The sequence below is a fragment of the Camelus dromedarius genome, chromosome 13 (assembly GCF_036321535.1).
Source record: "Camelus dromedarius isolate mCamDro1 chromosome 13, mCamDro1.pat, whole genome shotgun sequence".
In the NCBI taxonomy this organism is placed as follows: domain Eukaryota; kingdom Metazoa; phylum Chordata; class Mammalia; order Artiodactyla; family Camelidae; genus Camelus; species Camelus dromedarius.
The window spans coordinates 148,266-164,966 of NC_087448.1; the positions used below are offsets into that span (position 1 = coordinate 148,266).

Consider the following 16,701-nt stretch of genomic DNA (forward strand, 5'->3'; position numbering starts at 1 on the left):
TCTTAGGAAGCGCCACGTTCCCCATGTCAGCATGATTCTGTGGCTGTCAGTTTGAAAGAGAATCAGCCGAGCTTAAGCTGCATCAGACTTGGGAAAAATAAGATGTGGATAAACTACAGCAGGACTCTCTCTGCCCTGCTGTGGGCGGCGGAGCCACAGCGTGCTTCTAGGGATCTTCAGAAGTGTGGCGGAAGACTCTGCAGGTTGATAAACTTGCTGATGTGCTGACAGTTAAAAAGCTATTGAGTTTTTCAAAGAACTGATTTAGTTTAGCTCAGAATTTCTCATGGGTATTAACTTCAGAAAACTATACGCTACAAGGTCCCACTGTGCAGCACAGGGAACTGTGTTCAATTTCTTGTAATAACGCACAAAGGAGAAAGAATCTGAAAAGAAAATATATATGTGTATGTACATGTGTAACTGGCTCTCTTTGCTGTACCCCTGAAACTAACATTGTAAATCAACACTTCAGTAAAAATTTTTTAAAAGAAAACTATGTGCGTACAGTAGAAGATAGACGTAAAAATTACTACATAAAATACAGTAGCCCTTCGAGGTAACAGGCTTCATTAAGACTTCTGGGCCTATGAAACCTACACACCATATTCAGAGGATTCTGTTAAAACAATTCACTTTCTTTACCCAGTTACGGTCATTGATCAAGCCCGATGTCCAGCAGATGCTCCGTGAAGATGGGTCACTAGTGATGGAAAATGGCCTGATGTTTGTGAGTGACTCCCCAGCTGTGGGGCTGGTCTACATGACTCGTGTCTTCCTTTTCCTGTAGCCAGTTGGCCACTCGCTGAGAGGTTTCTGACGATGCTCTGTGTCCTGCAGGGGGCTGGGGGCAGCTGGGAGGCAGCTCGTACAGTTTGCTGGCACTCGTGTGGACAGACCATGGACAAGGGGCAAAGTAGGAACTGGGCTGTATAAATGCACACACCCCTGGGCTGTGTACCGACCCTCCACCCCGGCTGACTCTCACTGCCCAGCCACTCAGTCAGTGTTTGCTGTCTGAGTGGACTTGGTGGTGGGCCTGGAATAATCAGACTTGCCCCCGAAAACAGAAAGGTCCCATCAGCTGGGTGGTCTGCCTCCCAAGCACCCACCTACCCACTCACCCAGGTTCAAACCAAGTTTCAGTTCCTAACATGTTCTCAACCAGATCCAACCAGAAAAGTCAGTTAGCCAGTAGCTCCTTGGAATTGGTCCTGAGGAAATAATATGCAAGGCTGACAAGGGTTTCTACACATCAAAGAATTACCATTAAAGTGGATGACTGGAAGGTCGGAGTTTAATCATTAGTAAGAGACAATGTTAGCTTCCTCTGGTGTCTTTTTCTGTCCAAGACCCAATCCATGATACCACTTTGCATTTTGTGAACTTTTGGGTAGAGAGTTTTTTAATATTGGGCTGGGTTTGAATGTTTAGTATCACACAGTTTCTTTTTATGCTCTGCAGAAAATAAACACCAAAGCCTGTTCTTGATTGGATTACTCATGTGATACCTGTGTGTTCAGATCAGCCTTAATCAGTGTGTTGGCCCAATATTGACCTGAGAATTGAGTTTATTAGTAATGCCCTGAACTGTTACCGAGGGACGCCATGACTACGCACAGTCGTTGCACAGGACTTGTATGGTACATGCCATATTGGGCATTCGTGACTTGAAACATTCACAATCCCAGTCACGCGTCCTGTGGCTCTCGCTTTGGCATTTCTGTCCCTCTGCCCTCCCACTGGAGCAGTGAGATACACGCAGCACAGGCTCCCTCTCCTTTCTCAGGACAGAGTAGTTTAAAAACCATCTCAATACCTCAAACTCATTCACTCTTGGAGGGAAATGAGCTCACAGATATTTGTTCTCAGAAATAATTGTGTGACCCAGCGGCCTCTGATGAGCACGGGTCACTGGAGAAGCTGCGTACCTCCGTGCGGTGACAGGCGTGGGCTGCTTTCCCAACGCCGAGAACACCTGAAATCCTGGGCATTGTCACTTACGCGTCTGGGAGTGGACACAGGGATCGGGAGTCTGGAGGACATGGCCAAAGAAACCAGGGTCCTGGGCCAGCACACAGGGCTCTTCCTGGGGACACTCGTGGTCCTGAAAAGTGGGGATCTCTGCGAGAGAGAGACACGTGGGGAGCCTAGCGGGAGACAAGGGCTGCACCATCAGGAGAGGTGTGAATCAGAAACAATCTCTGGGAGCAATGGCAGGTTACTGTAGAACAGAGGAGGATGCGGGAGCTCCTGCAGCTCCGCTCAGCCAGCCTGGCTGCCAGTTACCCGCAAACCGTGAGACTGGCTGTGTGGCCCTGGGCTGGCGGCGTCCCAGGATGCAGAGGAAAGGTGATGGCTCTCCTCCAAGGCCTCAGATTCTCCCAGTGTCTCCAGGGCACGAGCATCCTGCAAAGTGAATGACAGCAGTAGAACCACCAGAAACCCCAGAACAGACTCCCAGGGACTCTCCTTCCCACTGAAGTCATGGGACACATTAAGGACAATGAGGCTTACTATGTTTTAAGGGGGAAAAAGATGAAATTGGAAACATCTGCAGGGTACAGGAAACCACAAAAGTTTTCAGTACAGGAGGAACATTTACAAAATTTGCAAACTTTGACCACACGCTGAGCTGTAAAGAAGTCTCCACAAGTTTTGAAGGACCGTGACCGTACAGACAGTGCTGGCGAGGGCACTGAGCTAAGGATGAACAAAGACACCCAAGAGCCCCACGTGTCTGGGGTGAGGGGATGAGGCTCTGAGGTCAGCAGCAAGACAGAGCTGCTCCTGTGACCTTCAGGTGCGCTTTTAGGGTACATTGGACGTCTTTGTCGGTTTGTTCTGAACACAAGGAATTTTAGTTGCCGGTCATTAGTGATGGTGGAGTTATCTGTAGCCTCAGTTACTCAGTCACTTCTCAAGAATGTTAGTCCTGAAAAGATTCACTTAGGCCTATTAATCCTCCTCTGGAGATGTTCTTAGGGAATTAATCCAGAAGAAAGGAGAGCTGTATACACAAATGATGACCTTCAGTGTTGCTGACTTCACAGCTAGTGGAGGGGCACACCTGTGGCGTCCTCTGCAGGTGAAGGTCACCTGTGCGTATTGGCTTGCTGGGAGGTAGTGCAGCTGAATGACGCCTGGGAAGATTACAAACCCAGGAAAGCAAATGTAAAATTGTTCCCCTCACAGTCTGTAGGATCAGGAGTGAGCACAGAGCCTAGAAGACGTCCTGGAAAAGCTAATTTATTATAGGTGAGAATGAAGCGATTTTTAATTTTCAAAATGGATGTATCACATTTGTGTGGTTACTTTAAAAAATCCACTTGATGTGCAAAGTGGCCCTGATCACACCACCCAGAGCCCACGCCTCCCCTCTGAGGCGTCTTCTCTCAACCACTGAGCATTGAGAATTCAGTGGCACGTCACCCACTGCTCGAGACAGGGTCGCTGGTAAACACACATGCACCCCTCGGCCTCTTTATCTAAACAGCTCGCCCCGGGTCCCACGTCCTCTGGTCACGTGGCCCCACGCTGCATCCGCAGCCTGGGCCGCCCAGGCTCCGCAGGGGAGACCCCGGCCAGAGAGAGCAGTGCACACTGTGAGGTCTCAGGCCCTGCACGCGCACTCTAGGAACCCAAAAGGAGCCGCTTCTCCTTTGCCTTCAAGCCCAGTGGAACAAGAGCGGCTTTACTGGGAAACCCGTAAATGGCTGCCAGCGTGCAGAGAAGACCTCCACGCTGGGGCGCAGTGGGACCAGAGCAGCAGTGGGGAAGCCCCTCCTGCCCGGGTCTCTACCCTGACTTATTATTTTTTTATCTGCCTAGAGGAGGCAGTGAGACCTCCAGTGCTTTTGTGCTATTTTAGGGTAGAAGGGTGGCATCTGCAGGGTTGGAAGCAGGTGCTGGCTGGGTCGGGGGTCAGCAGAGCAGCCAGTCCCTGGAGGAGGACCAACAGGCATGCCTGCCAGGAAGGCCCCGGGCTGCCTTCGATGGCACTACTGTGGCTGCAGACACTGTCTCAGGGCCCTTGAAGCTGTGGTCCCGCAGGGGCACGAACTGCAGGATGTGTGCTTGGAGCCCTGGGGCAGGGTCTGGGAGACCCTCCAGATGCCTGTGAGCTCGTTAGGAACCTGGGAAGGGATAGGCCCCAGGCTCTCAGCCCCTGGGTCCTTGCTGCCACTTCAATGTGGATGCTACTGCAAAATAAAGAAAGCGTTTTCTCCCTCAGGAAAACAAGGAAGCAGTTCATGAGTATTTTTGGCAACACATCCTTCCCTTCAAGAAAAAGAAGAAAATGCAACTGGAAAACAAATTGCACCCCCTCCTCCAATTGAGAAAACACATGAAACGTGAGAAGGGTCCACTCCACCTGCACTGAATGGAGGGTCTGGCCTTCAGGTGGGAGGGTGGGTCTGGCCGGGACTCAGTCCCCCGTAGGTGTGGCCTGTGGGCCTGGCACGTGGTCAAGCAGCCAGGAGGAGGCTGCTCTGTCCAGCGTGGCAGCGGTGGAGCCCTCTCGCTGGCAGAGTTGCCCCAGGGCTCAGAAAGTCAGGCTTCCAGAAGAAGCACATTCATTTAGGGTGACTTGAATTCAGAGAAAATACTTGAAATTGTCTGAAATTTACTTTTTCATCATCTTTACATTTTGATTCTAATTCTGCCAGTTGCAGTCATGGTGGAGAGACGGGTGTCCTTCTGCACCTGGCAGCCCCGGAAGCCCTGGAGCAGCTGCAGCAGGACCCCGCCCCCACCCTCCCCTTCCTGAGGCCGAGCCTCTGCAGCTCCTTTCACGGCTCCTGACAGGAGAGGTGGGCATCACTTGGAGCAGCAGTTTCCCGGGTAGGAGCCGGGTCTGGAGGAGAGGACCCTGCGTGGCAGAACCTGGTGGGTGCAGTCCAGACGGTTGCCCAACCCCTCCCCGAAGACACTGTGAACCTGGTCAGTCTTGCTGGTCCCACTAAGCCCCTCCCCACCACGGCCATATGGAGCTCCCCTCTGCCGGCGGGAAGGCACACTTTCATCCGTGGAAGCGGTTGGTCATGTGGATGGTGGCCGACAAGCACGGGCAGCCCGTTGGTCCCAGTCCGGACTCACATTTTTGGTTAGGGAGCTGTCCGTGTCTCTGGGAGGCAGGCAGGAGGGAGCACAACCCCCAGCCTGGGCTTGTTAGGACACAGGCTTCCTAACCTCTGTTCTCACACCTTCCCCAGTGCGCTGGAGCGACTTCTGCTTTCTGTTCCCTCCCAACTACATTCTTGTTATAAATGGTCCTGCAGATACCCTTCGGGGTGGGGGTGTCTGCCCAGTCCCCTAGACCTGCCCCTAGCTGGTCTCACACCCAGGCCACACCCCTGCCTTGGCCTGGGCCCCAGTCGATTGGATCAGCAAAGATCTCTTTAGAGACTGGAACTGGTATCTGGATTCAGCTAGTCTGTCTCAGCATACAGCATGGCTGGCACTGAGATGCCCATGAAGCCTTGGCTAATGAGGGGCCTGTCATCCATCCCACGAGCACAGAAGCAGGGAGAGACAACCTTCAGGGAAAGAAGATTGTGAGAACTGAACAGAGGGACAGAGAAGTGGCACCAGGAGGCTCCCCAGGCACCAGCTTAGACCTACAGGAGCCCAGCTTCCTCTGGGTTCAAAACAGATGCCAGAGTCTCCCGATAAATTCCTCTTTTGTTCTGAGCCATCCAGAGGGGACAGAGGCCAACTTGGGGAATCTAAGACCATAAGTAATTCCCACTTCTAACTAGTTTTATGCAATGGTGGTATTTGTCCTCCCGGGAAAGTACAGAGAGGTGACCCACCCTCTTCCATAGAAAAATCTGCAGATTCCTAGTTGACTGGCCTTCCTTGTCTTACTTCACCCCCAGAAACCCTGAGAACCACCTGCTAGGTCTTCAGGTTCCTGCTGCCACTTGAAGGGCTTTTGAAGTGCGTTGAACTTGCTGGAACAAGTCCTCTGTTAAGCCTGATAACTGGCCGGTCAGCACTGAGGTAAAGCCTGGAAGCGGTGGTGATTTCCTCAGATAGAAACCCAATTATACTGGCTACAGTTATCGGTGATTTGATTTAAATAATTACGTTTATTTTTAAAAGAGGACCCCAGTCTCCCCTCTTTTACACTCTGCCCTGCTACCCATCCTTTCATCAATAGTTAATCCATGTGTCTTTTTAAAAAATTATTTGCTTATTTAATGTATTTTTAAAATTTACTTGGAGGGGGGAATAATTAGGTTTATTCATTTGTCTATTTTACTGGAGGTGCTGGGGTTGAACCCAGGACCTCACGCACGCTAGCCACACACTCCACCACTGAGCTACGCCCTCCCCCTTTAGTCCATGTGTTCTTAAAGCTTGTTTCTTCGAGGACAAAACTGAGTTTAAATGTCAGAAAATGGTCATCTTATCCTTGGGCCGGAGGCACCTGAGCCGCTTAATTTCTGAAAATGGAAGTGCTTGCTGTCAAATGGCACCGAGGCAGGAAGCAGTGACAACAGCTGGTTCAGCCTTCCTGGTGGCCGGGCTGGGGAGGGGACAGAGCTGGGCCCAGGGTCTGACTCTTGGTCCGGGAACGTCCCCCTCTGCCGGCACCCCGGTGTCTGTGGTGCCTGGGTGAAGCACCCGAGGTGTTTCACGGGCGGCGGCTCGTCTTCTTCCACAGACATCACAGTAGACGTCTTGGTGTCAAAGGCATGACGGAAGGTCTGAAGGTCTTCAGTCGGAGACCAGCTGCTGCTTTCCTTGGGGTGATGAGGTCAGTGAAGCTTCTGCTCCTCAGCAGGGCTAACGGTGGTCTGGGGAGGTGCGGAGGGGCCTGCCGCTGGGGCTGTGGCGTCCTGCCCTCCTGCCCTGGTCCACTAGCTGCTACGAGCTGTTTCCCCTGCTCCAAGAGCTCCCAGGACCCTTTTAATCTGGTTCCTGAAGACTTCCCAAATCCTACCTGCTCACCACCACACCCATCCCAGCCCTGGCCGTGCCTTCCTTCTTCCCGACCTGTTCCTGTACCACTGGCCCCCCCGCAGGGAAAACGCAGATTTCCCCTGAAGCTAAAGGGCTGAGGTCCAGAGGCCCCACCTGCCCAAGGCCCTGGGAAGACACTAGTCATTTCTCTTTGAAGTTTTACCCTCTTTTCTTTTTGATCAGTGATCCCCACCACCACCCCCCCCATGCCAAATCACATCAGTTTCAGGGTCTGCCTCGGTCTGTATCTTTTTCTTCTTTGCACAATGCTTCCTGTTCACATGTTCTCTCTGCCGGATGTCTCCTGAGGGTGGTCGTTGAGCCACCAGAGTGGGGGACGCCAAAGGCGGAACCCCAGCGCCTCCTGTGTTCAACCAGGGCAACTCCTCCTGGGCGTGTTTAATATGTTGTGCTCTCGCTTGAAGAAGTGTCCTGGAACTCTAAGAAACTGTGAAAACCCTGGTAGGCCATGGCTGGTGGCTTGAACGTTAAGGTCAAAAGCTAATACGTGTGACGTGATATTTTGGCCGTGAGCATGGGGTAACAGTTTGCTGTGACACTAATTTGAAAAGATATCAGTGACTTGGACAGTGAGTCAGCACAACTCTTCCCAAGTCAGCACAGCCTCTGGGGTGAAACATGCAGGTAAGTAGAGTGCGTGGTCCGTAAGGTGCTGCTTTTCCTTCTTTGTGTGTGAGTGTAGGGACCTGGCATGTTGATGAAGCCATGAGACTTTTACTCAGACCACAGAGCATTCGGACAGAGATGAGCTGGACCTGGGAAGACAGGCGACAGGAGCGTCTGGGAGAGAGCTGGACCGTGTCAGCAGTTGGCAGGTCTCCCGAGAGCTGTGCACAGACAGGGATTCAACATGGAGCTGCACTGGGGCCCTTCCACAGACACTATACGTACATTAGTTTTCCCTCCCGAGAATGACCATGGCCTAGAGAACCTTTCCGTCAGAAAAGGGGATATTCAGTAGTGACAAAGAGGTGTCCAAAGACCATGTCCAAGTGTTTCAGCACAAACTGAAAACTAGTTACCAGACAACAGGACAACGGAAAGATGGTTGAGGGTCACAACAAATCAGCAGGTGAACCAGCAGCAGTGGTGACTGTAGAAAGGAGCGGCAGAGCGCCATTCACGGGAGACGGCCAAAGCCAGTCTCCCTCTCAGCGTGACGCAGGCTTGTTTCCATGTCTGGGGGAGCTGTGGGGCGGCTGGTGCCCCCAGGCACCTGGGTCTCCTCCCCCCTCAAGCCTCAGCAGACTGCAGGAGATGCGCGCAGGGAGGGTGGACCTGTCACCGCAGAGAAAGGGAGGTCGAGGTGCGGGCAGGCTCTGAAGGTAGGAAGGGATGGAAGGTGTGCAAGGGCTGGGGAGGCAACAGTGGAAGCTGATGTCATCATGTAGGAGGGACCCTGCCGAGGTCCTGAGGTGTGGGTGTCACTGGGTTCTGCCTGCCCCTCTGCTTCCCTGGCCTCCCTCTCCCCTCCCCACCCGGCAGACACCGAGGGCTCTTCTTCAAAGACCTTGAATCAACAGCCTGGGTTGGGCCACAGCTCCTAGCACGTGTCTGGGGCCCCAGAGTAAAAGCTTCCTCATTCTGGTTTGGGTTGGGGCATGTTGCGGGGGAAGGAGTGGGTAATTGCCAGCTCACTGCCCGCCAGTTCCTCACCGTCCAACTAAAGAGAGCACAGCCAGCAGAGCCCAGCTGTGGACACGAGCTCCCAGCTTACATTCCCACTCAGAGACGCCGGGGGAACCCACAGCAGAATGAGCCTGACTTCCCTCTAAGAGGACCCCAGTATCCCCAGACTTCCAGAAGAACGTCAGGGGAGTACAATGAAGGTCCACAAAGACAGGGACCTCGGGGCAAACGGCTAAGTAAAAACAAGAGAAAGTCAAACTGAAAGTCCAATTGTTGTCCTCAGAAACATTCTAGAAAACACTGCATGCTCGTAACAGGCAGAGTAGGAAAGAAATTAAAATCTGATTCCTGAACCTAAAATCCCAGGGAAGAGATGACGCTAGAGCCAGTGTGTCTTCCAGGACGCAGCTCAATGTGGACAGGTGGGGACGTACCTGAGGAGAGGTCACCAGGCTCAGGAGTAAGACGTCTCACCACTAGGACTTCAGAGAGAAAGAGAGAAGGGTGAGTAACACTAGGACGTAACAGGAGAACTTCCCATGCAGAAAGAAGACGTGACTCAGGAGACTGACCCCTCTGAGGGCTGAGGAAGTCCGGACGAGGCCAGAGGGAACTTCAGGACATCAGATGAGGAACCAAGACGGCCTCAGACCCGTCAGCAAGGGTTCAGAGGACACTGGGGCAATAGAGACTTCAGGGGTGAAACGGCAGAGTGGAGACCATACTCACCCCTCTTCTGGGAACCAAGACCAACAAAGAAAAGGAGAAGGAGAAACACACTCCACCTCCAGCAAAGCTAGGAGACCACGTGGACAGGGGAGCTGGCGTGGGGGACATCCCGAGAGGCTGCAGGTCACAAAGCTTCAGACTGTGACACACCCAGGGGGAGAGCAGAGTGTGGGTCCCTGGCCTCACCTGGCATGAAAAAGAATGGTTGGAGCCACCAAATAGGACCTCGCACTGTGCAGGTCCTCATGACGCCTGGGGCCGAGGTGGTCCCCCACGTACAGCCCTGCCTCCTGGCAGACCCTGGCCCCCGACAGAACCCTCCCCCCCAAGGCAGACCCTGGCCCCTGATGGAGCCTCCCATAAACAGCTGGTCCTGGGAGGACTCGCCACACTGGAGGTGAGGTATAAACAAAGGCAACCAGTGCCGAGTCTCAACAAAGACAGAGTGAGAATAAAACATATAAAATGAAGGGAAAGGAGCAAGTAAAACACAGCAGAAGGAGCAGAAAAAAGAGCCACGAAGGAAGTGAAAACTGAGCAGACTCACCTCCTGGAACAAAACCGTCTCCTTCCATGTGAGAAACAGCACATCCAAAGTGCATAGTGAAAGGGGCCCCTCAAATCCAGCGTCTCCACCGCGTGAGGCAGTGCTAACTCCAAGAGCAGGGTTTGCACAGTCTCACACATTTTGTAAGCTTATGGCATTTAATTTTTAATAAAGCTTCTGTTTAACTACCAGCGGGCAAAACTCCTGAAAGCATAGTGTGATCCCACAAGCCGGTGCCTCCTGGATCCCCGGGGCCCAGTCGCTGCTGAAGGTCCTGAAATCAATCTCAAAATTACAAATGAAGCTAGAACAGCCAGCACTGTTTTAGAACACGCTGGGTCTAGCCAGGGCTGGTGTTTGTGTAAGGGACTTGGGTCATGACCTAAAGTGCAGTTATTTTGTGGGTCCTTCAACAAGAAGTTTGAACCCCTCTGGGACCCCTTTCTGGGTGACAACGGTTTGCGAATGGCTGTCAGGGGCCGCACGGCTGCTGACACAGCCAAACACTCCAAGAGGAGACAGAGGTCAGTTACCTGCTTCCTGAGGGAAATGCAGAGGAAGGAGGCCTGAGAGGTGGAAAGCTTCTGCAAAAGGGGACCCCCAGGAAGAGAGGGTGCAGCAGGGCTGGTCTTTCCCTGGGCTCCGGAGCACCCGGGGCAGGTCTGCCCTCAGGTGTGCAAGGCGGTAGCGGGAGACACTCTCATGATAACAAGGACGGTCCTCGCAGGATGAGGTGGGGTGACGCCCTTCCTGGGGCATCTCAGGTTCTCCACAGGAGAGGATGTGGGCCACCTGGGGCTGTGGCAAGAACCATAGGAGGGATCTGTGAGCCAGCATCTACCACCATCTTGTCCTTTAAAAAAATTATTTTGAGGTGACTGTAGATCACATGCAATTACAAGGAGTAAGACTGTGCAGCTCCCCATTTCTCCCAGCACTGAGGTGGTGCAGGACTGTAGAGATCACAAAACTGCAGAGATCCAGCCCCTTCCCCACCCCGATCGCACCAGTGTCACATGCACTCGTACGCGAGCATGTCTGGACCTGTGCAGTCCTGTCACACATGCAGACACGTGTGGCCACCACCACCATCAGGACACAGGACACTTCCACCCCTAGGGCCCCTCCTGCTGCCTTGTTACAGCCACTGCCTCCCCATCCTTGACCTCTGACAACCACTGTCCATTCTTTGTCTCTACAATTTGCCGTTTTAAGAGTGTCATGCAAATAGAACCCTGCGGTGGGTGTGACACACTCTCCTCCCACCTCGGGGTCCGCAGCGCACCTGCATCGGAACTTTTTCCTGCTGAGTAGCTTGTTTGCCCTCTGCCTGTGGAAGGATGGGTGGAGTGCTGCTTCTGGTTTGGGGCTTTCGGTAAACACGTGGTTTCATGTGTGTAACGCCTTTTTCTTTTTCTTATTCTTTTTTTAAATTGAAGTATAGTCAGTTTACAATGTTGTGTTCATTTCTGGCGTACAACATCATGCTTCAGTCACACATGTACGTATGTATAGTCCTTTTCATATTCTTTTCCATTTAGATTATTATGAGATACTGAGTATAGTTCCCTGTGCTCTACAGTATAAACTTGTTGTTTATCTATTTTATATATAGTAGTTAGTATCTGCAAATCTCAAACTCCCCATTTATCCCTTCCCATCCCTCTTCCCCCCTGATAACCAAAGTTTGTTTTCTGTGTCTATGAGTATGTGTCTGTTTTGTAAATAAGTTCCTTTGTGTTTTATTTTTTCAGATTCCACATATGAGCGATCTCATATGGTATTTTTCTTTCTCTTTCTGGCTTACTTCACTTAGAATGCTGATCTCCAGGTCCGTCCATGTTGATGCAAATGGCATTATTCTATTCTTTTTATGGCCAAATTAGTATTCCATTGTATAAATACACCACAGTTTCTTTATCTCGTCCTCTGTAGGCTCACATTTAGGTTGTGGAACATCTTTTGAAGGAGATTTTCTCCCTCTAGAGGGGAGAAGGGGCCTGGAGTGGACGTGGGCCTACTGTCACCTCGGATGACCAGAAGCCCCTTCTGCACTGCTGCAAGCTCACCCCACAGGGGAGGATAGACTCGCAGAGCGCTTGGGAGGGGTGGAGGCCTGGAGGGAGCGGCAGGGACTGTACCCTGAGATCCCAGGGCCAGAGTGGTGCCTGGCTTCACTGACTCCCCCAGCCCTGGTGCTGGTGTTGCTGGAGAGCCGGCATCTACCGGGTGCTGCGGGTGAGAGGAAAGGGCCCCACCCTTGCCCTGGGGAGTCAAGAAACCACCGGGAACTGACTGTTCTTAATTTGCCTAATGAGCCTGATTGCTGAACACAACACACCAATTCTGGGCCCCACAACACCCAGTGGGCAGGCACTGCTGTTTTCCTGTTTCGCAGACAGAGAAATCTAGACTTAATCTGGGGAGAAGAGTTATGTTCACACCAAACCATCTGGAAGGAATAGAAAGTAATAAGCCATGTGTCAGAGGCCAGACAGGTAATAAAAGCCAGTCATTTTCACACTCACAGTTAATCAGTGTGTGTGCAGGCCACAGACACTGTGCTGCTCCTGAGCCCGACCTGGTCTCTCTGCCGCCCTGGGGTCACCGGGCCTCCCTGCAGCACAGTCTGGCAGGTTTCCTCCTCTGCCAGCTGCCACCACCCGCTCCCTTCGGTGCCACCCACCTGCTAGGAGTCAGAGCAACGCGATCGTCGTGAAGGGGCGAGGTGGTGCTGGCCTGGCCAGGTGTCCCAAGGTGGCTCCTCGACTCCCAGGCCCAGCACAACCTCAGGCTTTCAGGTTCTCTTCAGTGCTGCCACTGTGTCTAGACCTTCAAGACCGAGTCCACTTCCAGGGCTTTCTCCTCGTCCATTCCAAGGTGAACTGTGGGTGGAGGAGCTGCGGAGGTCCTCAGCGTGGCATCCTAGGAGGTGCACCAGCCCCAAGGGTCCCATCTTCCCACGGTGGATGCAGGCCAGGTGCTCAGTAAAGGTCGTGCTAAGAAAATGAATTCCCAAACAGAGTAAATACTCAAACAAACCCTAGTGCCACTGTGTAAGACCATCTGTAAATACTAAGAAAATCTTGAAGGAAATACAATATAGTGGTGGGCACTCTGGTATCATTTTTGCCCCTTTCAAGTTTCTTCACTATTACGTTGCTTCTCTCGAACTACTGTTTCACAAAAGCAGCAGCTCCTACTGGCCCTTGATAAAATCTGTTTGGCTTGGTTTGAACGATTTGAAGAGCAGTTTGGGACAGCCGCTGCATTCATCACTGGGTCTCCAGAGCCCAGCTCCCTGCACAGGAAGCATCTGTGGTCAAAGGCCAAGTTTCCTGAGTCCTGGGTTTTCTCCTCTGGAGCCTGTGTTGTGGTTCTGCTGTGAGGGTGCACTGACAGCAAATCCCCATCCCAAATGATGAATCAGGTGCCCCTCCTGTTGACTCCTCTGGGATGCTTTGATGGAGATTTTAGAAGAAAAGCACATGTCATCTGGCCACGGCTAAGAAGACTGGATCTGGAGCCCAGTTAATTGCTGGTTTCAGAAGTGTCTTCAAAAAGCTCCTTGATACTTGGCTAATCATGGTCACAAACAACAAGTTAAACTTTATCATGACAAAAACATAGACATTTTGGGTGAACATGCTTCACAATAAGCAATCGAGGCATCACAAATCTACCTAACAGTACATCCACCATATGTCTGAGGTTATATTCAACTATTAACTCAAACTGACAGATGTATTGATATCAACAAACAGCAGACAAACCGTTAAGGGTTTCTACCAGCGAGCGGAGGCCAGGCTTGGGCTGGGGCAGCGACCCCTGAAGCTCACTGGCTTGAGCTGGGACCTCCTTTCCCCAGCAGCACAGAACAGCCGGGCTTCGAGCGTCCAGCAAACCTCAGCGCAGATGCCTCTCTCTTCCGCTTTTCTCCTCGATGTGACCCAAACAATGAACACCGGAGAGAGATTATTCAAGGGTGTCACTACTCCTTTCTCTGGATTCTCCTACCAGGTCACGAGAGCTATGTCACCTGGCTCCTACAGGGTCACTTATTTACCTGAGTGTCCAGCCGGTCTGGCGCAGCGCTGTCTCAGGATTAGGTCTCACTCTGACCTGTAGATGTTGTTGGCTCTCTAGCTGCAGGTGCCAAGGAGACCTCCTTATTGTCACACTTTGCTTTAAATGGTGATCTTTTCTTTGCCTTGCCCTCAGCAAGAGCCACCTGATTCCATAGTCCAGATAATTCGTGCTTTTCCCAACTGCTCCAGTGTCTGACACACGGCCCCTCACTCTGTTTCCTACCCTCTACCTACCAGTTCTGCTCCAGCTCAGCACTGCTCAGCCGGGAGGGGCTGCTGCGCCACCATTTGGCAGCCAGCTCTCAAACCCCACCCCAGAGGCAGCTCCCCGATCACCTGGCCCCTCCTGTCTTATGCTGGATCTCTCTGGAAACAGATTCTGGAGCTGCAATCTGTGTGTGGGAGTTTATTGCATGTATTCTCAGAAGGAAAATCAGTGCACAGGTGAGGGGACGGGTTGGGCAGAGAAGCAGCCTGACAACAGTGCAGCTGCTACTGGGGCTCCAGCCAGTGCTCCAAGAAGCTCAGGAGCTGGGGCTGCTGTTCAGTTGTCCTGATGCAGGCACAGCCTTGGGCGTAAGGAGGGTTGGCTCTGGAGGACACAATTGGCACTCCCTTCAGGAGTCTCTGAGGTTGGCAGTCAGAGGCAGCCACACTGGGGGTGGGCCATGGGGAAACTGCTTTCCTAACCTCCGTGTTGAACCACTGGCAAACGCCTAGTATGAAGATCTTGAAAAGAGAAACTCAAGCAGGTGATTGTGGACCTGAAAGGAGGCTCAAGCAGTCAGGGTAAAGAATGGTCATCCAGCTTTTTCAGCGTGCACTTAAGCACTCTTTTAGGAAGTGAGGGAAAGCAGGGACCAAAAAAGGCCTCGCTGTTTAAGAAGCGTGTGTTCTGGTCTATGCAGGTGTGGTGTCGTGCGCTGTGAAGACAGAGGAGAGGGAAGTGGACAGGAAGTCAGGAGACACAGAAAATGAGGTGAGGAGGGTGGCCTGGGGGTCGCAAGGGCAGACAGGAGTGCACTTGGCTTGTGCGAGGTTGCGAAGCCAGAGTGGCCCGAGGCCAGGGGACAGCAGAGGGCAGGAGGGGGGTGGCAGGGATGGGGAGCTGTGGAGCCTAATCAGGGTCTCACCGGCCCCGCTCTCCTCCAGACCCCAGGTCACCCCTGCAGTTGGTCAGCTGCAGACCTAGTCTGAGGGGGCTGAGTTGGGCCAGGGAATTCTTTTCTTTTGATGCCTTTAGATTTGAATTTCTTAAAATCATGTGCATGCCTCTCTTGTCCCGCACCCCCGCCCTGGTGTTGGGCTCCCGCCTGATCCCTTCATCACCCCTCATCCCGTTCGCTCCCCGCCACCTCCCCCTCACCCCAGCCTGGTCTTTCCCCAGCTACCCCCACCTGGTCCCCTCCTGGAGCCCTCCACGCGGTCACAAGCCTCGCCCAGGACCCCCAGCCCGCCTCGCCGGATCATCCCAGCGGGCGAGCCATCCTGGCGGGGTCCCTTTATCCCACGTCTGAGACAGACCTTGCCCCTCTGCGGGCCTCGGCCAATGGGAATCTGGGGTTGGGATGCGGGCAGAGCCTTCTCGCTCCCCGTCCTCGCCCTCAGCCAATGCGCAGTTGGGGTCGCGCTATGGGCGGACCCACCACGTCCCCGCCCCTCTGCGGGCCTCGGGCAGCGGGAGCAGGGCAGGGGCGTGGGCGGAGCCTCCCCGCCCCCCCCGCCAGCGCTTTGACCAATGGGCGGGCGCGTGGGCGGGGCCGGGGCGGAGGCGCCGCGGACGGGCGGGCGCGGAGCTGGGCGCCGAGCGCCGGGACTGCGCCGCCGCTCGGGCTCCGGCTGCTCCGCGGGGCTCGGCGCGCGAATTCCCGGCCGACCCAGCATGGCGGTGGAGGAAGAGGGGCTCCGTGTCTTCCAGAGCGTGAAGATCAAAATCGGTGAGCTCCCGGGAGCCGGTTAGGGCAGCGGGGTCTTATCCGGGGCTCGTGGCTGGCGACCCCAGGTCCCAGACCCCTTTGCTGGGGGCTCCGGCCCAGGGGCCTTCTGGCGATACGCGCTCTCGGGCCGCGGCCCCCTGCCCACCTCCCGTGGACGGCCAAACGCGGCCCCCTCCCCACCTCCCGGGGACGACCAACCGCGGCCCCCTCCCCACCTCCCGGGAGATGCCCGGCCAGGGCCCCCTCCCCACCTACCCTCAGGACGGGCTGGGTCGGGCCGGGCCGGCGGCTCTGGGGGACGCAGCTTCCAGCATTGCCTCTGCGCCACTAGTGGCCGCAGGCCCGCGGAGGTGGGGTCGCCTGCACTAAGGGGAGGTGCGGTGTAGGACACGGGTCCCGTCCCCGCTGGGAGTGCGTATCTGCGTGTGCACGACCACGTGCCGGGACTCTCCCGACGTGTGCATTTCGGGTGCCCAAAACACCAACCTCGGGATTCTGCACCTTGAATTAGCGTGGCACCCAGAAACTTCCTTTCCTGGGACCGTTTAAGCTCTTTGACATGTTCCCAGGTGCGAGGGGCCAAAACTGGACGCTGACTGGTGCCTGTGTGTGCACACGACTGTGTATGTGGATGTGTGTGCATATCTGTGTTCTTGTGTTTGTGTGTATATGTCTGCAGGGGAGTACGTGGAGCGCTCTGGCCCAGGGCTCCCTCAGGGCCAGAGCCACCCCTCCCCCTTCCATTGAGAACTGGCTGCAGGAGTTTTGGCCACCAGGG

The 16,701-nt window shown here is 53.9% G+C and overlaps 1 protein-coding gene and 1 long non-coding RNA gene across 10 annotated transcripts in view; one reads left to right on the plus strand and one right to left on the minus strand.

Annotated features, from left to right (window-relative positions):
* Positions 1-6,103: 6,103 nt before the first annotated feature.
* On the minus strand, positions 6,104-15,340 carry LOC116157264 (uncharacterized). Of its 7 annotated transcripts, none has more exons than XR_010383539.1 (4): positions 12,585-15,340; positions 9,195-10,696; positions 9,057-9,104; positions 6,104-8,271 (listed from the first exon to the last, which is right to left on the minus strand). It is a non-coding gene; the product is annotated as an uncharacterized LOC116157264 (long non-coding RNA). The 7 variants fall into 7 exon arrangements; XR_010383538.1 differs by having other exon boundaries at positions 6,104-8,346; XR_010383540.1 differs by having other exon boundaries at positions 6,104-7,820; positions 8,016-8,346; positions 9,057-10,696.
* A 428-nt stretch (positions 15,341-15,768) lies between these two features.
* The window catches only part of RASA3 (RAS p21 protein activator 3), a 78,146-nt gene continuing 77,213 nt past the window's right edge, over positions 15,769-16,701 (plus strand). For 2 of the 3 annotated variants that reach the window (XM_031466395.2, XM_010987646.3), the window contains exon 1: positions 15,769-15,923. In XM_031466395.2, the coding sequence (XP_031322255.1) occupies positions 15,869-15,923 (55 nt within the window). In that variant the 5' untranslated portion in view covers positions 15,769-15,868. The remainder of the gene's footprint in view (positions 15,924-16,701) is intronic. The other variant, XM_064492919.1, reaches the window with a different exon arrangement.